We start from the raw sequence: 26,958 nt of genomic DNA, 5'->3' as shown, positions 1-26,958 counted from the left end.
TTTGTGAGAATAAAGAATGGGAATTCAATCCAGTCAAAGTGGTGAAGGTTTGGTATCTTGTTATCTTTTCTGAGAAACATGGTTAATTTGATGTTTGAACTTTGGCAATACGAGTCCCTTCAGTGGCATAAAAGAAGCCGGTCTTTAAAAGATGCAGACAGATGCTGAGAGAGTTTTTTACAGTGGGGCTGAGTTTCCTGTTCTGCTGCATATAATTAGGCATGCAGTTAGAGCTTCACTCACTTTACTAGCCCAGGGGGAGGGAGGTGGGGCAGGGGCCCCAGACTTCAGCTTAAAGGAAACACACTGTCTCTTTCTTTAACATCTAAGTGTGTCTCCATTTCTGTAAAGGTAGAAGACTTTGTGTGTTCATTTTACAAAGTCTGCACAAAACTAAGCTTGTGGTAAGGAACACATCAGTTCTATTTATTTCAAGCAAGCATAATTTATCCATTTCATAAAGAACTTGGATGGTAAAGACGGTGAACATGCCTGATTTAAGGATCAGCATCTTTGGTGTCCTAACAACATCATTAGACACAGAATGCATTGCCTCGGCAGTCTGGCTAGTCTCCGTTTCCTTGATTTTCTCTCTCTCTCTTTTTTTAATTCTTTTCTCTTCTGGGCTTAGTACTGTGGTATCTGCAATGCTTGCGTTGGGCGCCTGGGTGGCTCAGCTGGCTAAACATCTGACTTGATTTTGGCTCAGGACATCATCTCGTGGTGTGTGAGATTGAGCCCCACGTCGAACTCTGTGCTGACAGTGCAGGACGTACTTGGGATTCTCTCTCTCCCTCTCTCTCTCTCTCTCCAAAATAAATAAATAAAAACTTAAAAAAAATCTAAAAACATTCAAAAAAATCAATAAATGAAATGCTTGCATCAATAAACAACTGAAATGCCAATTTTCTAGGTCAAGGTAGCATCTCTTTCTTTCAAACTCTTGGTTTTCTCTGCTATGTTTCATTGAGAACTTGGTGTCTGGCTCACAGAATCGCTATACAATGCTCAGCCCCCTTCAACTTTTAAGTTAAAAGACCCAGTCTGTCTAAGAACAAAGCTAGGGTGCCTCAGGGGGACAGAGAGAGCACTCTCTGGGTCCCCATTCCTTTGCAAGCCCCATTCTAGAACTAAGTCCAAAAGGTTGGCTGTGTCACTCTACTGTCATCTCTTCAGCAGCAGGCGGAAAACACGGGAATCTAGGTTTCCCACGTGCTGGCCATAGATTCTCTATTAGAATTTCAACACCAGGATGCAGCAGGGAAATGTGAAGAAGGAGAAAGAGTACTTGAGTCCAAGGGGCCCAAATCAAAATAGGGCATCTCATTCGAGGAAAAGACAAGGTGAGCAAGGTGGAACCACACAGGGCACTGGGCTCTAACCAGGGGAACTCATAAGACCCAACAAGGACAGAGCAAACTGGTTGAAATGCCTAGATGGAAAGGAACTTACCTACTGGCCTTGCTCTTTTCCAGATTTCTCGAGGAGGCAAGGTTTCTTGCCCACGACCAGAGTTGTCCAGAAGTGGAACCCATACCCACAACTCATGATTCCTGTGTGCTAGTCCAGTGGGTAACGCACTAAAGAGAGGACATGGGGCAGGACAGGTAGGACAGTGCCGTGGTGATAATGAGCACACCTGTGCGGGAGCCAATTCTGCTAGTGACACATAGCATGACTTCAGACGTAGGACCTAAGCTTTCCAAAGTTTTAATTTTGAAGCTATAAAAGGGTAACGGTAATATCTCCACATAAGTGTGGCTAGTACATAAAAGGCATTTGAGTATTAGGCCCTTTTTCTATACCTTCCTTTGTCTTGTCAAGCTTAAGTTTGTCACACGATCCACATTGGCAAGATTGCCTCTCAACTCAGTCTCTAGGCCTCTGGTGCCCACCAGGATACAGAATGGTCCACAGTTGACCGCAGAAACACTGCTAGTAACTGTGAATAGCATACAGTACTCCCTCCTACTGGTAAGAACACATTTGACTTCCCAACTCAAATTTGACAGGCCTCTTATGGGCCATGCCAACACTTTGAAAATAAAACTCTTGAAGTTTCAACAGAAATATATTCTTACATGATAGGACGAAACCATCTGGAACTTACTGCTTACATGCATTCAAAGAGCTGTATCAACAATAGGGTTGTTATAAACTCAGGCTCCACACTGTCTCCTAAAGGGATTAGACAGGTCTCATAATGTGTTATAGACAGAAAAAGTGACCCAAGCAGGGGCTGAATCCTTAGCTGTCATTAGTATTTTCTCATGTCAACGCTGGGATTTGAGAAGACAGAAGGAATTGACTTACTTTATATACTTGTCTGATCCTTTAGTACTTAATGAAAACTAGAATGTTTTATTTCACCCCTATGGGAAAATAGCTAAACCCGGCAGTCTGTTCCTGAAATAAAATATCAGCAATCAAAATACTCTCAAGGTCCCTAAGAGACCAGAACATCATAGGCTGATTAGAAAGTAGGTGCCTCGAGCTTATAGGTGCTGTTAACATTGTTTTATTTCCTTTATACAAAAAGTAGAAAATGACAGAAAAAACGCTCTTGACAGAAAACAGTACCACTGACCTGGTCTCACTGAGGAGCTGAGCCAAACTGCCCATTTTACTGGAAAAAGAATGTTCAATCAACATTAGCAAACACCCATGCAATGGATGAAATAAAAGATGGTACCGGTGGCTTGGTGGACGTTGTGTGGGCAGGTTGAACCAATCCACGCTCAAAACAACATAACGTTTGCCCGATCATGCTTTTAAACAGCATCTCTTTAGAAACAAGTTATATATACAAATATCACCCCAAAATGTGTATTATAGAGTCTACTACTATAAATTTAAGGCATCCTGATATTGTTCTTCTGCTGGTGAGGCATTGTTCTCATGATTCTATTTCCATAGTGGATAGTCCAGAAACTTCCAAACGGTGTCCCAAGGGCAGCAATGAGAGATAATAAAAAAGTGATTTACAAGAAGAGTTCATTTGACTCTGGCTCAGCAATGTGCTTTATGCTGTAGGATTTCTTCATTTTTCTGTTGATGTCATTATGCCTAAGCAGAAGAGAAACCATAAAGGCCAGAATTAGATAAAATTGTGGTCAAGTTACAAGACAACACCACTAAACAGCTCACCAAAAATGGAAATTATCCTCATACAAACCACACTGAAGAACACTTCATTCCAGTAGGCAAATTATTTTCTTTTCATATAAACCACTCTTTAAACAATAAAAGCTATAGTCATGTAATAACGCATATTTATTGAACACTTTTAATTCAGTTCTGGAAGTAATTTCTCAAGCATGCTGACTGGAATCCAGGCACAATTCTAGTCCAGTGAATTTTTATCAGAGTCAAATAAGATAATAAGCATAGTAATGCTGGTCGAGTGGAAACAAGAGCTGTTTCTAGCTGATTGACATGGATTCCCTGGTGATATCTTGAATCTCCAAAAAGCTTGAACCTTAATCATATAAAGAAGATGCTAAGGGGATGTGACTACTGAGTAGCAGCATGTTGGAAGACCCTAAGTAGGTAAGTCTAGGGGAAAAAGAAGAAACTAGGGAGCAGCAATGCTGTTTTCCCATCAATAATTGATACTTAGTGAGCCTATGGGAAGAAGGACAAGGCAAGCCCTGGAACAGTTCTGTTCCCTAAGTGAATTTCCCTCTAGGTAGATGCATTCATTTTCATGAGATATTACTCACACTCTAGGTATAAGAATCTTCCAGAGAAGAGTTCTCTCCTGAAGGTGGGTAGCCTACATATTAATAAATTCCCTCTTGTTGGTACATCAGACAAAAACAGTGTTTCTGGGAATGCTACTTCCTAACATGAGGACATATGTGGATGAGAACCCGAGGTGGAGTTTTACGGCCTCAGAAATGTGCTCGCTTACAAAGACCATGTAGTCTACTCTCAGGGTTCTAGGAAATATTTGATCCTCATCACCATCTGAAAGTTCTAATTCTTACTTTATTTATTTGTCTGAATATAACTTTTTTTAAAGAAAGATTTTGTTTCTAAGTAAACTCTATACCCAACAGGGGGCTTGAACTTAAAACCCTGAGATCAAGGGTCACCTGCTCTACCGACTTAGCCAGCCAGGTGCCCCTAAACAGAACTTTGGAGCATTTCCAAAGACAAGAAAGGGAAGAAATGGAAAAAAAACCCTGGCTGATTAAAGGATGTCCGAGGGACTTCCAATTAAACACGGTGGATTAAATACACTCATTTGCCACCCCTTTCTTACAAAACAATGCTAAAAGGAAAGTAAAGAAATAAAAAAAAGGTATAAATCTCAACGAATGAGGGAAGTGAGCGAGGAGATGATAACAGACAAAATACCAACACTTTCAGAAACAGGAAGGTTGATGGACCTGTGGAATTGATTTAGTAGAGGAGAAGACGCAGAAATCTAAACTTTCAGTCAGGGAACCCAACAAATTGATTGGCGACAGTGGGTGCTGAGTGGGTGCTGAGAGTGGGAGGTTGATTTGAAAAATCTGTGGCAGTAATAGTTCATATCCCAGATTACCTCTCCAACCCAATGCGGCCAGGTGACTGTCCCTTTCCCAATGTGAAGGAAGACTGGAGGTTACAATTTGCAAGGCATGAACCAGAGAGACTCTGAATTCAGCTGAAGGGGGTGGAAACCATGAGATTAAATGAACATTTCCCTCAGTGAGAAAGTGAGAATAGAATTCTCAACCCCGTCTCCTATTGGTCTGACTCATGGATTCTTGGCACTCAGGTTACTGACTCTACCAGGAGACTGTAGTTGCCTTAGCTTGATAAATCAACTGGCCAAGAGAAAAGACCTACAAATACTGCCACTTCAGGATTTTCACAAAAAAAGAGCCTAGTCCTTGCCAGTGTGTATATGAAGCAACATCTACCAGTCAGAGAGCCTCGCCCATAAAATCAGAGCTTCTATTCAGCTTTACTGTTTTGTTCTTTAATATAAATGAGTTAGGAATCATCAGACATTTGAGTAAAGTGCTACTATGGAAGACAGGGACCAAAATAAACAGAAAAATGGAAGTCAAAGTTAACAGAGATAACATAGGGAGACAATGAGAACTTTAAACATTTTTAACAAGAAAAGAAAAACCGAGAAAATGTTTGCAATTCATATTACAATGGGTTAGTCTTTCTAATACATAAAATATAAAGAGCTGCTATAAGTCAAAAGGAGATGACCAGAATGTCAATAAAATGAAGGGTTAAAAATAGTACATTCATACAATGAAATAATATGTGGCTATATAAAAGAATAAAGAAACTCTTTATACATGAATACATAAAGAACTTTAATGTGTCAGGTGAGAAAAAGCAAGAGACAAAACTGTGTTTATCGCTTGCCACCTTTTTTGCAAAAAGGAAGAAAAGACAAAAATATACATTTATATTTGATTGCACAATTTAAGTAAGTCTTGCATGTATAATGCTATAAAGAGGAAACAAAGAGAAAACCAATAAGGTACTATTAGAAATTAACACTATTACAGCAAAAATAAAAAAAATTTAGAAAGATTGGAAGGTACAGGTCAATAAATACCTTAGAAAGAACTAGAAAAAGCAAAAGTATGGGTAAAGATAAAAAGGATGGATAAAGATAAAGTATGGATAAAGATAAAGACCTGAGGGTTGACTCAGTGTGTCCAGCATTACAATAATAAGATTTCTAGAAAGAGTGAACAGAGAAATTACAATGTAGAAAACATTCAAAGACAGCGTATAAAAACATTTCCCAGAATTGAAGCATATAGGTTTCAAGACTGAAAAAGCCTTCCAAGTGCCACAGGTCAGGAATGAAAATAGAATCATGACAAAGTAACAAGAAATCATAACACTGGGAAATAAAGAGAAAATCGTAATAACTTCCAAGGGATTAGCAATTAGAAATGGAGCTTCTCAACAGACACATTAGAAAAAAGAAGAAAAGGAAACAATGTGTTCAAGATTCTGTGGGAAAATAATTTCCTATCTAAAATTCTATACCCAGCCAAACACACCTAATCCAGTATGAGAGCAAACTGAAGATATTATCAGACAGGCAGAGTCTCAACAAATTTAGCATCCACCTCCCTAGGAAGAAGGAGATCTGTTTACCAAAACAAGAGCATACACCAAAAATGAGAAAGGACAGATTCAGGAAATAGGGCTCTAGACAGGAGAGAAGCAAAAGAAATTCCCAGAATGATGTATATGGGAAACTCCGGGAAGGCAGCTGTATAGCACTGCCAGATAGCAGCACTCCAGAGTAGGGCAGGAGGAAAGAGGTTGTCTCTATGAACAAACTGAGAGACGCCTGATTCGTCTGAATGCACTGAAAGAAGATTTCTGTCTCCAGAAAAATGTTAATAAATGAATTGGAAACTAAGAAGTCCAAATTATTTTCTCCTCAGAAAATGTAATGTTATAACTAGAAAGGGAATACCATATAGCATACTGCATGCATTCACTGTGAATCGTACTTAGATAGCCACAGTAATAATAAACACCAAATACTGATTTAATCTCAAAGATATATTTAATCCCAACTATATTAATGGTGGCAAGAGGATGTAGGTAGGGGTGTGTGTGTGTGTGTGTGTGTGTGTGTGTGTGTATGTGTGTGTGTGTTGGGTGGGGGGCAGTGTTGGGTGCTGAAATAGAGACAGACAAGTTTGGTTCATCATGGAGAATACTGAGTTTTGGAATCCTGGCTCCACAATTTATTATCCTTACTGTATAAACTTGGACAAGATACATAATCTCTCTGTGCCTTGGTTTCCAACCTGCAAAATCTGATAATACTAGTATCTACCATATTGTGTTGTTGTGAAGGTTACAACAGTCATATAATGCTTTGTAACTGTTAGCTGTCATTTTTACCTTCTATAGTAGAATGCCAATATGTAACAGAGAGAATATCTAAAATTGAAAACCTGTAGGAGCATGTGATTTAGCCGTACAGGATACGAGAGAATACATCTGAAGGAAAGCCAAATGACTGATTCAGGAAAGTGGGAACAGGACATGGTAGGTTGGGCGGAGGACAGCTAGTTTTTGTTATAATGCTAGTATGACTATTGTATGTACCTAGAGCAGTTCAACAAAAAATTAAATGAAAAATAAATGAAAGTGAAAAAGAAGGCTTAGGTTATAGTCTAAAGATAATATCATCATTTAGACATTAACAAAGTGTTTCTGCTTTAATACGAGGGGTGCGGTGGTCATAAAATACTAAAAAAGAACACTTTCCATGGGACAAAACCCAGCATGAACAGGGCTGACTCTAGAGCAAGTAAAATGTTAATTTGAGGCATTTATTTGAATAATATCAGGATAATTCAAGCCTCTCTGCATCCTTCAATTACCTAGTCCTGAATTACCAGTATTCAAAAGAACAAAAGTGTTTGGGTAATTCTAGCATGAATTATTCAGATAATTTGCTGTTCCTTGATTTCATTTTTTGGATATGAAATCGCATTCTCAGTGACCAAAATTGGAAAGAAGAAAGGCTTAAATTTAAGTAACAGCTTTTCAAGTAATCTAACTTGCTGATTCATCCAGGCCTGGATTCCATATTTCCATAGCCCATGGTGACCAGACAGCAATTTACTTACAGGATTAGTCAAAAATGGCCCACGGGCATGCATTACATTTTCACTGATCACCAAAACAGGGAGACTTTGTAACTTTTTGTGATCTCCTTTAGAACTTCACCGAGAGCAAATCTAGAAATCCCACCCACTAAAAGGTGGGATTCTGGTTCAAAGAATGAAAACCTGCCCTTAAAACACCCACACTAAAACTCACTGTAGGTAGGTGGGTTGTAATCAAAAGGCCTAGGTTTTTACAGAGGACACCATTCTTTCTGTGGGGTGATGGGCTCAGTCCTTATTATTTCTCTTTTTCCCTCTTTAGCTTTCTCCACTCTCCCTCTCGCCAAATGTTTAGGAGGTTGCTAGCGTGTGCGAGGCACTGAGCCAGACACTGGGGGTAAAGATGGCAATATGGGGAGGCTGTCAAGCACTGTGTACGTTTTACGGAGTCTACTGGTGTTTTAACCGTGTCCTCTGTTAATTGTCTCTGGACCCTGATCTCTTTTATAAAGGCAGCATTGCCTCGTGCTGGCACAGCAAAATGCGTGGCTGTTTGCTAAAGACGTTGCAGTGAGTGCACTGGCAAACCAAGGCTGTGGCATTCGGTAATGTATCTGCACTGTTCTCAGTGTGGGAAGGAAAATCCCAAAGGACTATGGTTGGAGCAGGGAAGCTTGGTGAAGGTACTGGAAGTTGTCTGGTAAAGTCTGGTACTTTTAAGCCTCAAACAGATTGCTGCTTCTCTGAAACTCCAGCCTTACTAAGAGTTGATAAACAGGCACTGCTCTTTTGTTGTTGTTGTTTATACATTTATTTTTGAGAGAGAGAGAGAGAGAGAGAGAGATAACAGGGGAAGGGCAGAGAGAGAGCGAGGGAGAGAATCCCAAGCAGGCTCCGTGCTGCCAGTGTAGAGCACTATGCAGGGCTCGATCTCAGGAACATGAGATCTTGACCTGAGCTGAGATTACGACTTGGAAGCTTAATCGACTGAGCCACTGAGGCTCCCCACTGGAGACACCCCGTGGTGGCCGAGGTGGTGCAAATATGACACTAACAGAACATTACACAGTTCAAACCTGGACCCTGGAGGGAGGTGAGGAAAGGAGGGTGGATGTGGGAGAAGGGAGTTGCTTGTTCTTAAATTTTGTGATTACATTTATCCAAGAATTCACATGCTGGAAAAATGTATTTCAGGTGGGGTGATTTTGGGTTTGAAGGCAGGTGTTCCCTCTGTACCCTCCTACTTATAGTTCACGGCTGTTCCACATGCTCATTTCCTGCCTTCCAAGGGCAGAGGGATTGAACATGGGATCTTAGCTGCAATAGCTTTTTCTAGGTCTCATCAGGCTTTGAGACTAAACTAGGTTTCACTGTCTTCCTGTGGTGGAATGTGCCTTTTCCTTTCCCAGTGAGTATATGGGGCATATGAAAAGAAACTTTGGGGCGCCCGAGTGGCTCAGTCGGTTAAGCGTCTGACTCTTGGTTTCGACTCGGGTCATGATCTCACTGTCGTGGGATCGAGCCCCCTGCTGGGCTCTGTGCTGACAGTGTGGAACCTGCTTGGGATTCTCTCTCTCCTCTCTCTCTCCCTCTCTTTCTACCCCCCCCCCCTCTCCCCATCCTCAATGTGCTCTCTCTCTCAAAAAAAAAATTAACTTAAAAAAATTTAAAAAATTAAAAAAAAAACCTCCATTTGTGAATCATGCTCTGGTCATCCTTGGGAACTCTTGCAGCTTTTATAAAAAGTTTGCTAAGTTGTGCTGAGACACTGGGAAGGTCAGATCATTTTAACTATTCCCCACACATGGGTATTTTTCCATACACACCCAACTGTACTATGCAACAGCCAATGACAGTGCAGTACTGTGGCCTATACGAAGGAGAACCTTCCCTTAGAGAAATGTTCAAGATTGGGGTCTTCTCTCTCCTCCAAGTCACAGGGACAAAGCTTCAGTATGAAATAAGGGTTTTCCCTCTGAAACTAATAAGAACTCTACGGAAGCAAAGGTGACGGTGGGTGCAGGGTGAGTTGTGCAGGGAACACAGAACCTGGGGATTCATGAAGAGGAGTGAAGGGGAAGCTGACCAGGTGGGTTCTAGGGGTTTCTGGGGCTGAGGAAAGCACCTCAGGGGCCTGCTATCAATTCCTACTGATGGACTGGCTCTAGGTCCCAGAGTTAGTATATTAGGAATGAACACACACTGGAGTGCCCGGGTGGCTTAGTCGGTGGGGTGTCTGATCCCATGGTGGGTGGGTTCAAGCCCCGCATCAGGCTCTGTGCTGGAAGTGTGAAGCCTGCTTGGGATTTACTCTCCCTCTCTCTCTCTGTGCCCCTCCTGCATGCTTTCTCTCTCTGTCTCTTTCTCTCTTTCTCCAAATAAACTTAAAAAAAAAAAAAGAAAGAACACACACTTCAGATCAGGGCTTAGAAGTGGAAAGTACAGTTTTTGAGCAATAATATTGCTAATGTCTCTAACTACTAAATCCCCTTTTAGTATTAGCGCTTGAACCAACTTTTCTGAACTGTTACATTGGTTAAGACTCTGTCTGCCCTGGGGAAGTCATTCTAGAACTCTGCAGTCAACATGTATCAGAGAGTATGGTAACGCAACAATGACTGAGTAATTACAGAAACATCCCTTCAAGAATCCTTAAAAAAGCATATGGGTTAAAAGTAAATACTTTACGCTAAAAAATTCAAGACAAGATTAGAATGTGGTTAATTTACTGTATTCAGAGAGACTACGGCAAGGGTGTATTTACTCAGCAGGATCAGGGATTCCTTTTTTGTGCTGACTGCATCTGTCTGTCATGGCTCTGGAAGGGCTCGTCAGTGGGGCTGAGGGTACGCTGTACTTGGGACAGCCTTACGCCGGGGCCTCACCTCTCCTTTTCCAATGGCTTCCACATCTTTGTTCATTTTTCTGTTTAGCATGATACCCTGACACTAAGGACATACACGTGTGTGTGCGTGCGTGCACACGCGCTGGCGGGGGTGAGTTCCCTGAACTCTGACCTCCTTCTGGGCACGGCAGATGACCACTGCCACGCCTCACATCAGCTCAGGCCAAATACACCTCTCAAGCTGAAGTGGCTATCGAACAACGCTGACATCGATGCAAAATATCTGATACCAGCTCTTGGTTCTGGATGTGTAATTCCCGGTGTGGCTAATTCCTTGGCAGTAAAATGAACACTAATGGTGTTCATTACTTAATGTTTTTTTAACAAGTCTGCTCTCGTGCTGGTGCTACGACTAGGGTTCCAGGCCACAATGTCACTGTGGTCACAGGGGGTGTGACTGATGGCGGCCAGGGGATAATGCTGTCTGCCTATTGGTAGCTGGAATCAAATCTCACTTCCTGTGTTACAGGTCTCACATGGACTTAAAGTCTGGGAAATGAATGTCTTATTGGCATTTTAAGACAAATAATTGCAAACATTCCCTTGGAGTTGTAATAACTCAAAACCAGCTTGTCCTTTATAAGGAAAAGTAAAGATAAATCTGCTTGTTATAAACAAAGCCATCCTCTGCAGTTGAAAACACACTGGGAAAGCTGTCCAAAGTAATGGAGTTGAATCTACTTTTAAAGGACATTGAAAAGAAATTTAGATTTTTTGCTCTCAAGCTGTGACCAATTCAGAAAAATAAATAGTAAACAGAACTACCATACAGAGGTGATATTCTTTAAAATGCATTTATTGCCCGTATTTTTCTCTTACCAGGAAAAACAGATGTTTCTTGGGAACTAAAATGTGGTTCCAGCATCTGCCTGGAACTAGGTCTCACTGCCCCCACTCTTTCTCCGGGGACACAGCAATAGGGCTGTTCAGGGGCATAATGTTTGGAACCAACTCCAACCCAATGACCCCCAGTGGTTTCCAAAGTTATATAATCCTGGGGAATCCCTGCTACCCGAGAGGAGTCATTTAGCCTTCAAGCAAACTCTTGGGCCAAGATTTGAAGGCGTCCCTGATGGATGAACACTTGGGTTTCTTTCCATATTGTGTCCTTCTGTGGGATGTTCTTTCTATGGCCCCCAAGGCAAAATGGAGCAAGCATTAGAGTCACTTAGGTGTTTTTCATGCTCACAATCTCATGCTATTTCATTTCTCTGAGGAAGCTTCATTTCAACTACAGCTATCCATACTTACTTTATCTAAGGAGTGAACTCCGGCCTTGTTCTCTCTGCCTCTGTAATTATGAGTGAGTCACAGAAACCTCTCCTCTCCAGCCTGAGCAAACTGGTGAGTTTTCACTTTCTACGGAACACATGCTAAATTGCAACCATGACAGAGGAGAGTTTAATTTATAAGGTAGGGAGGGGAAGGGGTCAGTAAGGGATGCTTACTTAATAAAATACACTGAATATTTTTATTTTGGGGTTTCTGCTGATCACCGCACTCAAGCTCTGATAATATGTAAAGCCAGTGAATTTGAGGTTCAAGACTGAACCTTCTGAAGGACTGTTTCTTAAACGGAGTACAAAAGTGTTACCCTAGTGTCAGACAGCTGAGTAGCCCTAAAACCTCGTTTGTGCTCTGATTTTTTTCTTTCAATGTTTTTATTTATTTTGCATATGCAAGCGGGGGAGGGGTAGATAGAGAGGGAGAGAGAAGATCTGAGGCAGGCTCTGTGCTGACAGAGAGCCCGATGCGGGGCTTGAACTCACAGATTGTGAGATCATGACTGGAGCCAAAATCAAGAGTCAGACACATAACCAACTGAGCCACCCAGGCGTTTTTATAATTATAGTATAGAAGACTGCTCAGCTTTGCTCCTTTGCTTGTGAAAAGACAGGATGAAATATTTCTGGCAGGATGGTTCTACTGTGATACCAACTGTCTTGTTTCCAGGCACTGGAGGAACCTGTAAGAGAGGAGAGATGTTCTCCTTCTCTCTCCCAAGAGTTTGCCAAGTCTTTGTGCTGCCTTTCCTGAGGGTATCGTTGGTGACTTCTGTTTAATGACAAAAGCAGAATTTTCCAGGCACCAGAAGACACACTGGACATCATATGGGACTGAGAAGGGTATAGGAGTGGGGAAGATGGGTTGAGAGGAAAAGAAAAAAAAGCCAGTAAGCAATGGGTGCTCAGCACTGGCCACGATTCCCTGCTCCATTGTGGACAGAAGCAGCCCAGACTCAGGCAACATACGAGTCTGACCCAAACTGAATGGTGGTGACCAGTTAATACCCAAGCTCCAAGGTGCTTCCTTCAATACACTGACTTAGTGACACCCCTAGGGGCACTCCCTGAAATGATGGGGATTTACCTTTCTTCCAGCCTGATTACATTTGATTTAAAGTGGGGGGGGGGAAGGAGAACGACATTTCTTGCACCTTGGTATTCTGACCTGAAATTTACCCTCACAACAACAAACACACCCCTATTCGTGTGTGTTTATCATTATACGTAGAAACAGGCATACATTCACCAAAACATTGTGGAGGGTTTGGGAAGGGTGCTGGAGGAGGTGCCATTGTGTTCCTTTAATTTAAGTCATTAAATTAAATTAAGTTTGAGTGATTTACAAGCGATAGTCTTCCTTCTGATGAATTTGGGGGTTACTTCCGAGAGAAGCCAGTCACAGGGCACTGGTTACATGCACTCACCCTGGACCACTCTCCTTTTCCATTTCCTGCTTTGTCAGGAAGTGGTGCGCATTCCCTCGGGAGGAAATAAAGTCCTGATGCAGAAGGACTTGGCCCAGGGAAGTGCCTGAGCCGCCGGGGACCTTCGGACATGATCCTTTTAGGTGCACAGCCCATGCACTTTGGACCGTAAACATTTTGTTTGAGAAAGACCCCTGTGTCACTGGTGGGCTCACAGACTGGCTCACTGATGGGTGCGGCGGTTCCGAGTGTTAAGCTAGCGCAATCTCAGAATGGCAGGGCCCTGTTTCTCCCAAGCACGGTGATGACGCTTTCAGCCTGAGGGATCAGCGATGAAACCAAACCTCACTACTGCTTCGCAGTGCTGATTCTGATCAGAGATGGGCTCATTCCACCCGTGACAGGAAGTTTAATTTCTAGACTTACTTGGTACTTGACTCCATTAAAACAAAGCCTGAAAGCCAAAGTCAACTGGGAGACACAGGGCGTCTGTAAGCTGAGTAGATTCCTCCGCTCTCTGCGGCTGGATCAAAGCCCCTCCAATAGGGCACTGTTTCCCTTCCTAAGGCCCATCTTATAAGACTGGCTGCTTCTACTTGCGGGGGGAAAGGTGGCATTTTCTTCTTCCTTTCGGCTCCTGCTAAGGGTGCTCTGGTACCGTAATTTACAAGGTCATGCAACTGAAAGCAAAGGCGTGGCCCTGCTGCGCAAGGCACCCGCTAGCACCACGTACCGTGCACGGTTACGCAGAGGCTCTTCGGTCAGCGTGTTAGAGGAAAGGGTGACGCAGCTGCCGTACATCTCCTAGAGAGGTGCAATCAGACATCATCTGAAAACATGCAACGAGCTCGGCACATGCACGCGTCTCGATAAACAGGAAGCATGCAGGAGGCAGATTAGTGGACGCAAGCTTCATACATACTTCGAGGGGCACGGGGAGCTGGTTGGATCCTTCTCTTACTCCTGAGTGACAGAACCCATTAAGTTACTCGGGAAAGTCTTATTTGAGCAAGGTAAGTTTGGGCATACGAAGCCCAAAAGGGCTGGGCTTCGGGGCAGGGGTGTGACTTTTCTCGCGGAAATATACATGTGAGGAAGTCCTTTGCAACAAAGGCAACTGACGTTCGAAATCAACGTATAGCTAAAATCGGTGTTCAATTAATTAGATACTAACTGAAACTCGATTTTAGTATTGCAAAAGGAATCTGGACAGTTCTTCAACTGCACTGTAATGGAATTTTACCATATGGCAAATTATCAATTATGCAGGCTGTGACTCTCTAGATCGCAGGATGGATATTCTAGGTCCTTCTACCCCTCAGCATTTTGCATTTTGGCTACTGTACCATTTTTTGGATGGCATGGCACGTGCAGAGCATACAGGACACATCGCCTACAGCCTACAAAGACATTCATATCTCCCATTCACCAGTTTTAAACCACAGATTATAGTCCCCGGTTTTCTAGTAAATGCAATTATAAGATATAGTTCCCGCCACACTCTGCCGTCCCTTATGTACTGCCAAGTGCTTCAGACTGCTATGGCAGCCTGATCAACACGCAGGGGCGAGTATCAAAAAACGCCAACGTGGAGGTCCCTGTGGTGTATTCATTTCAAAGGTCATTCCAAAGTGGAGTAGTTAAGTCTTTGGAAATAGAGTTTCTATTTATGCGCTCTTTAATGGGGCTTGAGGATAAACTATCCGGTCAGATGAGGAGAACAAACTCTTCCTGAGGCAGAATCTGTGCCAAGGAAGGGCCTGATTTCACATCGATTGCAGAAATGCCTTCCAGTTTAGGACTCCTAACACTCAAGGATGAAACTATTTTGGGAAACTGGGGGACCAGAGTATAACCTCCTGTGATTTCTTTCATCTTTCTCTTTCAGCATATTTTCCAAGGAAGAGCAAAGCGTATATACTTTAATATGACATATCTCCTTAAAGAACACATGGACTTAGCTGCCCATGCATCCCTTTGGAATTTTCTGGGGATTCCCTCAAGGTGGCAAAGGTCAGCAATCTGTAGTGTTAGGAACAGCACAGTGAATTCACAGGCAAGAAATGGGATATTCTCCAAAAGGCACTCACCGCCTTATTCTTTCCTTTGCTAGCAGAGCTCACGGGACTTCTCTTGGCATCTGTTGTCTTCCTTCCAAGTGAGGTTAACGGCAGTGTGGAGGTCTTCAGCTGGTTGGCTGCCTGGTAATTGTTATTATTGTTCTGGTTGCCACTGAGCGTCTCCATGATAGACCGGAAGGTTCCAAAAGGCCTTTTCAGTTGATCCCCCGATTCGCTACCCGTAGAGGTCCTCTGGGGGGTCCTGCCCTTATCTCTGTCCTTCTCCCCAGTGGGCTCGAGGCTAGCTTGCTCCATCTGGACCACGGGCTCCTCAAAGGTAACTCGGAGTTTTAAGTTCTGAGATGTCCGGCGCTTGGAAGACGGAGACTTGAGGGCACTCTTGGGGCTCATGGCCACTTTCTGGGTGGCGGTGCTGTCAGGGCTGGGCTGAGTAGGGTCTCCGGAGGGCTGGCTTGGGGGAGTGGTCCCTGAGGTGGGACACTGGGATTCCAAGTCGGGTTCGCTGCTCTCGGAGGTGGGAGATGGGCTATGGCCGTCTAGAGATTTGGAGGCTTTGATACCAAAAGGAAACCTGCGTCCTGATGCCAACGTGTGTTTCTTGATCATCAGGTGCAGGCTTTCTGCGCTGTCCACACTCTCCACACTTCCCACGATGGGCTGCGGTCTGGGCCTGTCGGCCTTCCTCACGGGTGTGCTCTTGGGGTCCTCAGAGGTGTTGGAATCGGTGTCGGACTCACTCAGGGACCGCTGCATCAGCTGCCTCAGCCGAGCCAACTTCAGCTCCCTCTTGTCTGCAGGGATCTTCTTTGAGTTTCTAGAAGAAGCCTGAGCATCCTGGAATTCCAAGGACAGCTTTTCCTGGGTGCAGACACTCTCTGAGATATCCTTCCCCAGTAACTGGCGGAGGATTTTGTCAGAATCTTCATCTTTTGCTTTGGCCCTGGCCCGGCTGGATGCCGCCAGGCTTCCGAGCACCTGAATCCCCTCTTGGACCCCGGTTTTGCTCTTGGCTACAGACTCATCATCCGCATCTGGAGATTTCCACTGGGACCTTCTGGAAGCGGGGGAGGATGGCGAACTGAAAGATGATGAAGAACATATGAGGTGATCTCCTATCACTGATTGCCTCCACTGCCACTAACGACTTACAGATCGACAGGACTGGAATAAGAAAAATCACTTAATGTCTGTGGTCATCAATCTCCAAATAACTCCAGAGTGGTAACCATGACCACAGTGTAGTGGGCCTCCTACCTAACGCTATGACGAGAGATCTGTCTACTGTTTTACTGTTTACACATCAATGTTGTGCCAACTGCATTCATTATTCTCATCTTCACCAACCTTATACACCTACGTATCCTTATTCCCATTTCACAGGTGAAGAAATGAAGGAATCTGACTGTGACTTTTCTGTAGTCAGAGAATGAAGAAATGGCAGAACCAGAGATGAATCCGGGTCTTCTGACATCAGGTCCAGGGTGTTTTCCCCCTGTAACGTCTCATATTTACTCCTCTTTATAAACATAAAATATGTTCTGTTTTTGTCTTCTTAAAGTCCAAAAGAAGGCTCAGAGACTAAAGACACCTAAGAACTCTAACCATTAATGTTCCTGGTATTACCTGGGTGAGGAAAGGAGGGACTTGCCCTCTGATTTCTGGGCTTCTAGAAGTTGTTGGAGCTGGTTCTGCAGTGTGACACGTTCCATTGTCTGTCTGGGAAAAGTGAAGCGAGACACATAAGCTCTCTGATACATGGCCACTACTATAAGTGAGTAGGTATAAATTTTGTCATGATAATTTGCAATAAATTGCAATAAATCCCAAAGCCTTACAAATACACATGTCCTTCGTCCTTACCGTGCAGAAATCTTCGAAGGACACAATTACCCAAAAGGATGCTTATTATTCACATTAGCAAGAAACTCTAAGTAGCCTAAATGCTCATCAATAAGACTCAGTGAATAATTTAGTTGCTTCCATAGAGGCAGCTATTAAAAATGATGATCTATTCCAGTAGCCATGACATAGAAAAAGTTTCCCTCGTTTACGTATAAAGTAGATACATATAGATATAGAAATACATATACATATATATACATACATATATTAAGTAAAAAAGGAAGTTATAAAAATAGTGGGTGTAGTATAATTTTTTTTTATATTTTAAGAAACAGAAAAGAATATAAATATAAATATAAATTTCTTTATATGAGAGAAATATAAAAGAAACATTTTTAAGAAATCCCTCTCTGTATATAAAATATATATTACTTATAACATATATGCTTATATCATATATGGATTATTTACTCTTTCCACATTGTTTAAATCTTTACTTATAACATATATGCTTATATCATACTTATATGTATTATTTACTCTTTCCACACTGTTTAAATCTTTAAAGTAATTGTATTAATGCAGTGATCAGAAAAGAGCAGAATAAGAGCAACAAAAGCAGACTATTTCCACAGGGGGTAAAAACAATGAAATAACTTAGCATTTTCTTACATAAAGGGAAACCTGGTATGGCAACGCTCAATTTATTCTGGACATAAAAGCAGATGTACTTTAAATGGTATCAGAACGTGCTTTAAATTTAAGAAAAATCAGTTAAACGCCACAGGTGACGGAAATGAACATCTGTTTAGAAAACATAATTAGAAAACTTGAAAAAAGTAAATCCAACTGATTCTGACTTTAGAAGAATAAGCAGTATTTACTGAACTCTTTATTCGTTTTATGACCACCCACCACCCCCCAAGGATGGCCATCAGATTCTAATCCCTGGAAGGTGAGAATATACATTATCTTATTCGGCAAAATAGAATTAAGGTTGTTATTGGCTGACAGGAAACCAGGGAGGCTATCTTAGGTTATTATTATTGGTTATGCCATCCAACCACATGTCTTTAACAGTGAGGAGGAGGAAGATGAGGTCAGATGCACTCAGTGTGAGGACTCCATCTGTGAGTGCTGGCTCTGAAGAGGAAGGAAGGGGCCAGGAGCCAAGGAATGCAGCGGCCTCTAGGTGCTGGCGGTGACCCTCAGCTGACAACCAGCAAAAGAAGGGAACCTTGGTCCTACGACCACAAGGAACTGATTCTGCAAGCGGACTCTCATTCTAGAGCCTCCAGAAAGCAACATATCCTGCAGACAACTCAATTTTAATCTGGAGACCCATTCCGGGTTTCAGACCTACAGAGTTGCAAGATGAATTTGTGTTGTTTTAAGCCATTAGGTGTGTGTTGATTTCTTATAGGAGTAGAAAATGAATACAGGTAGCATCAAAAATGGTAGACTCTCTCATGGGCCAGGGTGTGGAACCAGATGAATGAATTACAAGTGTTCTTATGACGACATCCAGACTTTAGATACAGGCTTGAGGAAGCCTAGCGTTCTCCTTGCTGAGTGTCACCGCACATACTCAACAACCACTGGCCACCTAAACCTAGTTCTGTGAGATCAGACCACGAGGATACCCTGCCATCTCCCCAAGTACTCTGTTTTTCAGACATGGTCAGTTTTAGTCCTAACATTTCATCCCTAAGAAATGAAAAGTCTGTGATCTCAGTTTATCTCACTCGTTCTGTGACTCACCTACCGAAAATTTAATTGTCTAAAGAAGGAGACAGCAGGGGCGCCTGGGTGGCTCAGTTGGTTAAGCATCCGACTTCAGCTTGGGTCATGATCTCAGGGTTTGTGAGATCATTTTAACTTGATTCCTTCTATAAAGACCCCATTTCCAAACAGGCATACATTCTGAGGTACTAGAGGTTAGGACTTCAATTTATCTTTTATTTTTAGGACAGGACATAATTCAACCAGGGAGACCTAGGCTTGTACATGAGGACTTCTAACAGAGCTGAAGGTTGCCATTTAAATGTTTTTTTTTAATTTTGTATTTACTTGTTCTGAGAGAGAGAGAGATAAAAAGACAGCAGGGGAGGGGAAGAGAGAGAGGGAGACAGAACCCAAGCAGGTTCCACGCCGTCAGCACAGGGCCCGCTGTGGGCCTTGAACTCATGGACCATGAGCTCATGACCTGAGCCAAAATCAAGAGTCGGACACTTAACTGACTGAGCCACCCAGGCACCCCTGGAGGTTGCCATTTTTAAATAGTAATTATCTAGGGGCGCCTGGGTGGCGCAGTCGGTTAAGCGTCCGACTTCAGCCAGGTCACGATCTCGCGGTCTGTGAGTTCGAGCCCCGCGTCAGGATCTGGGCTGATGGCTCGGAGCCTGGAGCCTGTTTCCGATTCTGTGTCTCCCTCTCTCTCTGCCCCTCCCCCGTTCATGCTCTGTCTCTCTCTGTCCCAAAAATAAATAAACGTTGAAAAAATAAATAAATACAAAAATAAATAAATAGTAATTATCTTTATAATGATAAAGAGTTAGTAAAGTTATTCTAGTAGGAAAAGGCATTCAGCACTGTCTCTCACTCAAAATTTTGGACTAGAAAAACTCTTATTTTTCAACCCTCCTTTTTCACCTTTCTGTGTTGTTGGTGCCCTGGAGCTTGAAGGGTATAGGGTGCTGTGGCTAGACTAAGTGGACTTCCCTTTTCACTTCTAGTTTCACCCAACTCACTGAGGAACATGGTAAGTAAAAGACCAGGGTCTACAACATAACTTCTCATATTTTATCTTGTCACTGGCCTAACGATAACTGTCTACAGCATTCAGCTTTGGAAACAGCAGAAGAGCTGTTATCTATTAGCATACATGTGTATTTTATCCTAGGCCCATCAACAGGGAAGGCAGCCAAGACCCTGACCTTGAACTGCTCACCAATAAAATGGCTATTATAGCTCATGAAAAGCTCACAACTCCACGGTATAGAGACTGAGGACCGTGTTTTTTGGTCTTTCCGAGTATGAATCTTTAGAAAAAAAAAATTCTACTGGATTATTTGAAAGCTCCTCTGAATGGCGCCCGCCCCCCCCAATACTCTACTGGGGGGCAGGGATATTGCTACAATATTTCTGGAAGGATATTAGGCAGCATCTATCCACATTTAAAATTTTTTTTTTCAACGTTTATTTATTTTTGGGACAGAGAGAGACAGAGCATGAACAGGGGAGGGGCACAGAGAGAAGGAGACACAGAATCGGAAACAGGCTCCAGGCTCTGAGCCATCAGCCCAGAGCCTGACGCGGGGCTCGAACTCACGGACCGTGAGATCGTGACCTGGCTGAAGTCGGACACTTAACCGACTGCGCCACCCAGGCGCCCCTATCCACATTTTAAATACTTATGCCCTGTGTTCTAACAATTGCATTTCTAGGAGCTTAGCTTTAGAAATACCTACACATGTACCTAAAGACATGTGTACAAGGATGTTCGCTATGGAAATGTAACTTACTGAGTTGTGAGTTTGTGGGCATTTTCCCCTCAGTTGCAAGAAGTTCTTAAAGCTCACTTTGAGGGGCGCCTGGGTGGCACAGTCGGTTAAGCGTCCGACTTCAGCCAGGTCACGATCTCGCGGTTCGTGAGTTCGAGCCCCGCGTCAGGCTCTGGGCTGATGGCTCAGAGCCTGGAGCCTGTTTCTGATTCTGTGTCTCCCTCTCTCTCTGCCCCTCCCCCGTTCATGCTCTATCTCTCTCTGTCCCAAAAATAAATAAACGTTGAAAAAAAAAAAATTAAAAAAAAAAAAAAAAAAAAAAAGCTCACTTTGCTCCCTCCCCCTGGGGAGATTTGTGTAACTGGGCAGAGGATACTTGGAGGGAACCCCTTTAATGTTTAATTTTGCTTTATTCTTCCCATTATAATTTTTATTTTATTTCTTTTTAAAATTTACCTTTTAGGGGCACCTGGGTGGCTCAGTTGGCTAAGCGTCTGGCTCTTGATTTCAGCTCAGGTCATCTCACAGTTTGTAACAAAATCCGGAGTCAGGCTCTGCGCTGATGGCAGGGAGCCTGCCTGGGATACCCTCTCTCCCTCTCTGCCCCTCCCCTGCTCATGCTCTTTTTTTTTTCCTCTCTCAAAATACATACAAGAAACATTTTTTTTAATCTTTAAAATTTACTTATTTCTGGGGCGCCTGGGTGGCTCAGTTGGTTGGGCGGCCAACTTCGGCTCAGGTCATGATCTCGCAGTCCGTGAGTTCGAGCCCCGCGTCGGGCTCTGTGCTGACAGCTCAGAGCCTGGAGCCTGTTTCGGATTCTGTGTCTCCCTCTCTCTGACCCTCCCCCATTCATCCTTTGTCTCTCTCTGTCTCAAAAATAAATAAACGTTAAAAAAAAAATTTAAAATTTACTTATTTCAATTCAACTTCACTTACATACTGTGTAACAATGCCTTCAGGAATAGAACCCAGGGATTCATCACTTACATATAATACAATACCCAGCGCTCATCCCAACAAACATCCTCAATTTTTAAGTCCTGTTTCCAGTGAAAACCTAACTGGGTTTTCATTAAAGAGGGCATTCTAGTAGGGAGGTTAGGAGGGTACAGAGAGACCTGGCCTCTGAGACAAGAGCGGGGGAAGTAGGGAGACCAAGGTTTTGCCAAGCTTAGAGAAGAGCTGGAGGGTCCGGGGATGTACCAGACTGTGGCCTGGTTACACCTGTAATCAGGTAAGGCCTGCCATCCACCATACATCTCTTTTCAACTGGGAAAAAGAAGGTTTTTAAAAATAATTTAAAACACTTCGTATTTTGCTTCTAACATTTAATTTTTAGGGTTCATCCTCCTAATCTGTCAACATGACTCTGAATGCTGATTCCGATTTTTAGTGATTCCCTCCCCAGTACGGTAACTGTCATTCGGCTGGTGTTTCCCAAAGTCTGACCTTAATCCTCTAAAGTGCTGTCAGCACCTTGATCTTCATCCTGCTAGAGACCTACCTGACAGCTTCTCCACTGTTCCCCTCTCTTCACGCTTATCCTGACAACCTCCCACAAATGGTTCCTGACGTCTAGGTAAGCAGTGGGTAGCCGTTAGATAATCTTGGCGAGAACAGAACTCACTCCGTCTAGACCAAGAAGCTTTTAAGTAACATCATGCTGACCGAACACTCTTCTGTGTTCTGAAGAGTCACGAATCGTCTGCTTAATTTTTCTAATAAATTTACTGGTGATGGTTGCCAGATCATCTGTCTGTAATTCCTCAAATATACATTTTTCTTTTGCAAAGCTGGGAAATGGGTCTATCTCTAGTTTTTTGCTTTTTTTGTTTTTTGTTTTTCTCTCTCAGGCACTTAATGATTTCCTAGCACGTAAAGGACAGGAGTCTGGGGACGCTGCCTGTGTGTTCTTTCTATGACCGCTAAGAAGTTGGCCCCGGAGATACGCACGCAGAGAGAGCCCGTCTGTCATCCCACACACCTTACGTTCCCTGCTTAGGAAGTTTGCTCTGCACTGGTTGTTTAAACGTCAATTTGCCTCTGGTACCTGCGGCACGGGTGCTGGCCGGGAAGACCTGGGACAGAAGAAGAAAAGCCAAGAGAGGAAGGCTAGGAATTCCCTGTTCAACCAGCATGAGACTGCTACAGCCAAAGCACCTGGCTCAAACCTAAGCGAAGTGATGACAAGCCAGTCTCGGTGGTCACGGCAAGAATGGGTCACTTACTCCTTCAGCTGCTTGGTCAGCTTCACCACCTGAGAGGCCAGCGACATGCAGGTCTCCACCACCACCAGGTACCGGGAGCACAGGGTGTGCCCATGGCGCTCGGCGCTCTGGGAGGGCTTCTCCCCGGCGTGGTTGTGCATGGTGACATTTGCTCCATATTCAACCAATGTCTGTCAGAAAATGCAAAGGCACGTGTCATTCCAAGACCTCCCCTGCAGCATTTTTGTTTTTTCATAGGACTGTAACAGAAAGGCGAATGGAACTTTTCCTGTTAGTCCCAAACCAGTTACGGGAGCCCAGAGCAGGCTGGGGTAGCAGGCGAGGGGGGACCATGACACGCAAAAGAGAGGTTCTCGAGAGGTTGCAGGAGCTGCTATCACTTTCCCCAGAGCCTACAAAAGTGCAGCAGAGCCCATGTCATTGAGAGCTCTCAATGACATTGAGAGCCAATGTCACTGCTTCGGATCCCACCGAGCCTCCAAGGAGCTGTAAGGGGCGGGCCTGATTCTGTCCCCAGGAGGCTACCTCCTGAGCAGGGAGAGGCAGTGATGAGCTGCTCTGTCCCTTTCAGTGTGTGGGCCCATAAAGTTGGGGATGTGAGGGGTGCCTGGGTGGCTCGGTTATGATCTCGTGGTCCGGTCTGTGAGTTCGAGCCCCGCATCGGGCTCTGTGCTGACAGCTCAGAGCCTGGAGCCTGCTTCGGATTCTGTGTCTCCCTTTCTCTCTGCCCCTGCCCCGTTCATGCTCTGTCTCTCTCGCTCTCAAAAATAAATACAATTTTTTTTCTAAGGAGTTGGGGATGCATGTAAAGAGGACAGAGTGGAATTTTGTTTACCTGTTCCTATTTGCTTGGGAAGCAGGCGTGATCTGTGGCTGAGCCGACCGCAGCAGAAAGAAAAAGAACTCGAGAAAAATGATCTGGAGGGGCTGTGAAGCAACCCACACTCCCATCACGTGTTGGGCAAGAACATGACCCATCAATTGAGCAGACGTTACAGAAGGGGGCTTGCGGTGAGCTGGCTATCATGCCACTTAGAGAAGGAGAGGGTTCTCCAGCAGCAAGAGCAGGGAGGTGTTACACAGGCAGAGGGAAGTGTATGGGGGACAAGGATGTGATGCTAGGGCCAGATGTCTCCCGTCAGGTATCAGTGGAGAGGCTCCAGAGAGGCCTCACCCACCAAGCCCAGCAGAGGGTCAGCATCTGAAGGCTGCCACAGAGGACATTAGTGGCCAACCGCAGTGAGCCAAAGAAGCAACGACAGCTTTCAGGGAGAGTGCCATGACCTCTGACGTTAAGAAAAGAGTCAGTTGACTTTTCTCTCCTATCTCTTCCTTGTCTCCAACACTGAGCCCAGAAGAGAGAGGAGAATAGGAATAGGGGGAAGGGATAGGAGACGGGTGTACAAAGCCAATCATGCCTCTGTCTCCTGGCCAAGTCCCTTGAACCCTGAGTCTAATCTGGGTTGGAGAGCAGAATACTTTGAATCAGAAGACTGAGATTTTAAAAGGCGAAAGATTTATGCCATCTGAAGAGAAACCAGAGTATAGAAGATTGAGATTTTAAACTGGTTTGGAGCAATGTTACGTCGCAAGCAAGCAGAAAGTTATGGAACCCGGCCAAGGTCATCATTAGTAAAGAAGAGAGACTTGATGGACCATGGTTGACACCAGTAATAAAAAAAAAAAAATCAGGGTGCCTGGGTGGCTCCATCGGGTGAGTGTCTGACTCCTGAATTCAGCTCAGGTCATGATGTCACGGGTTCATGAGACCCAGCGTCGCATCAGGCTCTGTGCTGACAACGCAGATCCTGCTTGGGATTCTCTCCCCCTGCCGTCTGTCCCCCACCCCTTCTCGCAAATAAATAAACTTTTTCTTAAAATTTTTTTTAACGTTTGTTTATTTTTGAGAGAGAGAGAGAGAGACAGAGACAGAGCACGAAGAGGAGGGGGAGACATAGAATCCGAAGCAGGCTCCAGGCTCTGAGCTGTTAGCACAGAGCCCGATGCGGGGTTTGAACTCACAAACCATGAGATCATGACCTGAGCCAGTCGGTCACTCAACAGACTGAGCCACCCGGGCACCCCGCAAATAAATAAACCTTAAAAAAAAAATCAAACTTTTTTTCTATTTATACTGTGGTGACATTAGAAAAGCTGTACCATCAGTATTAGTCAACTGCCACAATCTGACATAGTCTTTGACACTATCAAGAAGAAATGTATCTCTGGATTTATATGAGTCAAAGGTACTATTGCTTCCAAAAGAAACACCTGTGATTTAAAAAAAAAAATTTTAACATTCATTTATTTTTGAGAGAGACAGAGAGAGAGAGAGAGAGAGAGAGAGAATGATTGGGGGAGGGGCAGAGAGAGAAGGAGACACAGAATCCGAAGCAGGCTCCAGGCTCTGAGCTGTCAGCACAGAGCCCCATGCGGGGCTCGAACCCATGAACCATGAGATCATGACCTTTGCCGAAATTGGACACTTGACCAACTGAGCCACCCAGGCGCCCCGAAATACCTGTGGTTTTCAAATTCCTAGATGGCTTACACTGAGGGGTCATGAGGAACTTTGGAGCCTCCTGGTTTAACGGTTCGGAGCCTTCTGGTCACTCACCACGAAAGGCCGATGTGCCCCGAAGCCACTGCCGCCAGCCTGACAGAAGTGGCAGGCAGATCACCTCGGCCCTGAGCTCCTGCAGCCCTCCCAGGGCATCCCTGTAAACACCTGCTGTTACCACTCCCTTGACCCCCAGCCTCTGGCCTCTGCAGTTTTCCATACTCAGTCTCCACCTCACCTCAAAAGGGCCCTTGCAATCGTCCCCGACCCCGGCCTACCCTCAGTTTCTCTGTATCTTTTTTTTCCCCCCTTTTAAATCTCACACCCAGTGGACAGACCCGCTTCCAAGATTATCCAAGTTTCCACAGCCACGGTATCTAGTGCCAAAAACATCATTTGTGTTAAGTGGAGAGATGAATGGCCTAAAAGCACAGACAGCCTCTGTTCACATATAAAAGAAAAATAACCAAGATCCCAAACAGAATTAGTGATATCAGCTGGTTTTCTTTGGCTGTCGGTCACTTATTAGCTGATGAAAGAAGTTCAAGATGATTAAATATTTGAGGGTTTTGTTAAATGGAAAAATTGAAGGTTTTGGTTTTTATTCAATTATTGTTTTCCTCCACAAAAAAGTCCTGCTACAGTCCTTTCATCTCCCAGAGATCCTGGGAGTAATTTAAATTTTTCTCTTTGCTCTCATTTCTTATCACTGCTTTTGCAGTGTGGCACCTTAAATGAGAAGATGCACACTTTGCCAACATTAGTGGGGAAACTTCCACACACTCGGAATACTTCCTTTCAACATTGCTCTCCAAAGAGCGGACGCTCCAGAAAGTGTTGTGCTGTTACCTCTGCCTTTTGCTTTTATGAACCTCTTGCCTTTCACACTGACAGCTTTTCCAGATCGTCTCCTGTCATTTCCAGAGTAGAGTCCCTTCTACCTTCATAAGCGACTGGTTCTCAGTGCCCGAATTTTCTCTCTCTCTCTCTCTCTCTCTCTCTCTCTCTCTCTAATTTATGTATGTATATATGTATGTATTTATTTATTCATTTAGAGAGAGAAAGGGGTAGGGGCAGAGAGAGACGGGGGCAGAAGATCTGCAGGGGGCCCCATGCTGACAGCAGAGAGCCCGATGTGGGACTGTAACTCATGAACTCTGAGATCGTGACCTGAGCCCAAGTCAGACACTTAACAGACTGAGCCACCCAGGCACTCCATCAGATTTTGTCTTTTGGTGACAACCTGCCCTGCACACAGTAGGACATCAATAAGTTCCTGTTAAATCAGCACATTGAGTTGCAATAAAAGAAACAACGTGTAATAAGGTAAATAAATAAAAAAAAAAAAAGACCGGGGCTTCCTTAGAGCTGTTCTACGCGCCGAGCTTATTCTGAATGTTGTGAACTCATTGTGAACTTTCTTTAATCACAGCCTTCAGTCATATGCTGCCAGTCAGGAGGGAGCTTTCTTACATTTCAAGAAGATGTGGTAACACATCCAAAGATGCTGGGTCATTGT

General features: G+C 43.9%; 1 protein-coding gene across 6 annotated transcripts in view; it reads right to left on the bottom strand.

Annotated features, from left to right (window-relative positions):
- Nucleotides 1–2,502: 2,502 nt before the first annotated feature.
- Nucleotides 2,503–26,958, bottom strand: part of SNCAIP (synuclein alpha interacting protein) — a 164,109-nt gene continuing 139,653 nt past the window's right edge. For 5 of the 6 annotated variants that reach the window (XM_047874532.1, XM_047874548.1, XM_047874539.1 and 2 more), the window contains exons 8-12: nt 22,880–23,049; nt 16,927–17,019; nt 15,313–16,381; nt 13,956–14,026; nt 2,503–3,066 (exon numbers count right to left, since the gene is read on the bottom strand). In XM_047874532.1, coding sequence (XP_047730488.1) covers nt 2,982–3,066; nt 13,956–14,026; nt 15,313–16,381; nt 16,927–17,019; nt 22,880–23,049 — 1,488 coding nt within the window. In that variant the 3' untranslated portion in view covers nt 2,503–2,981. The remainder of the gene's footprint in view (nt 3,067–13,955; nt 14,027–15,312; nt 16,382–16,926; nt 17,020–22,879; nt 23,050–26,958) is intronic. The other variant, XM_047874574.1, reaches the window with a different exon arrangement.

This window comes from Prionailurus viverrinus, chromosome A1 (assembly GCF_022837055.1).
Source record: "Prionailurus viverrinus isolate Anna chromosome A1, UM_Priviv_1.0, whole genome shotgun sequence".
In the NCBI taxonomy this organism is placed as follows: Eukaryota; Metazoa; Chordata; class Mammalia; order Carnivora; family Felidae; genus Prionailurus; species Prionailurus viverrinus.
This window is presented reverse-complemented; position numbering and strand designations above follow the sequence as displayed.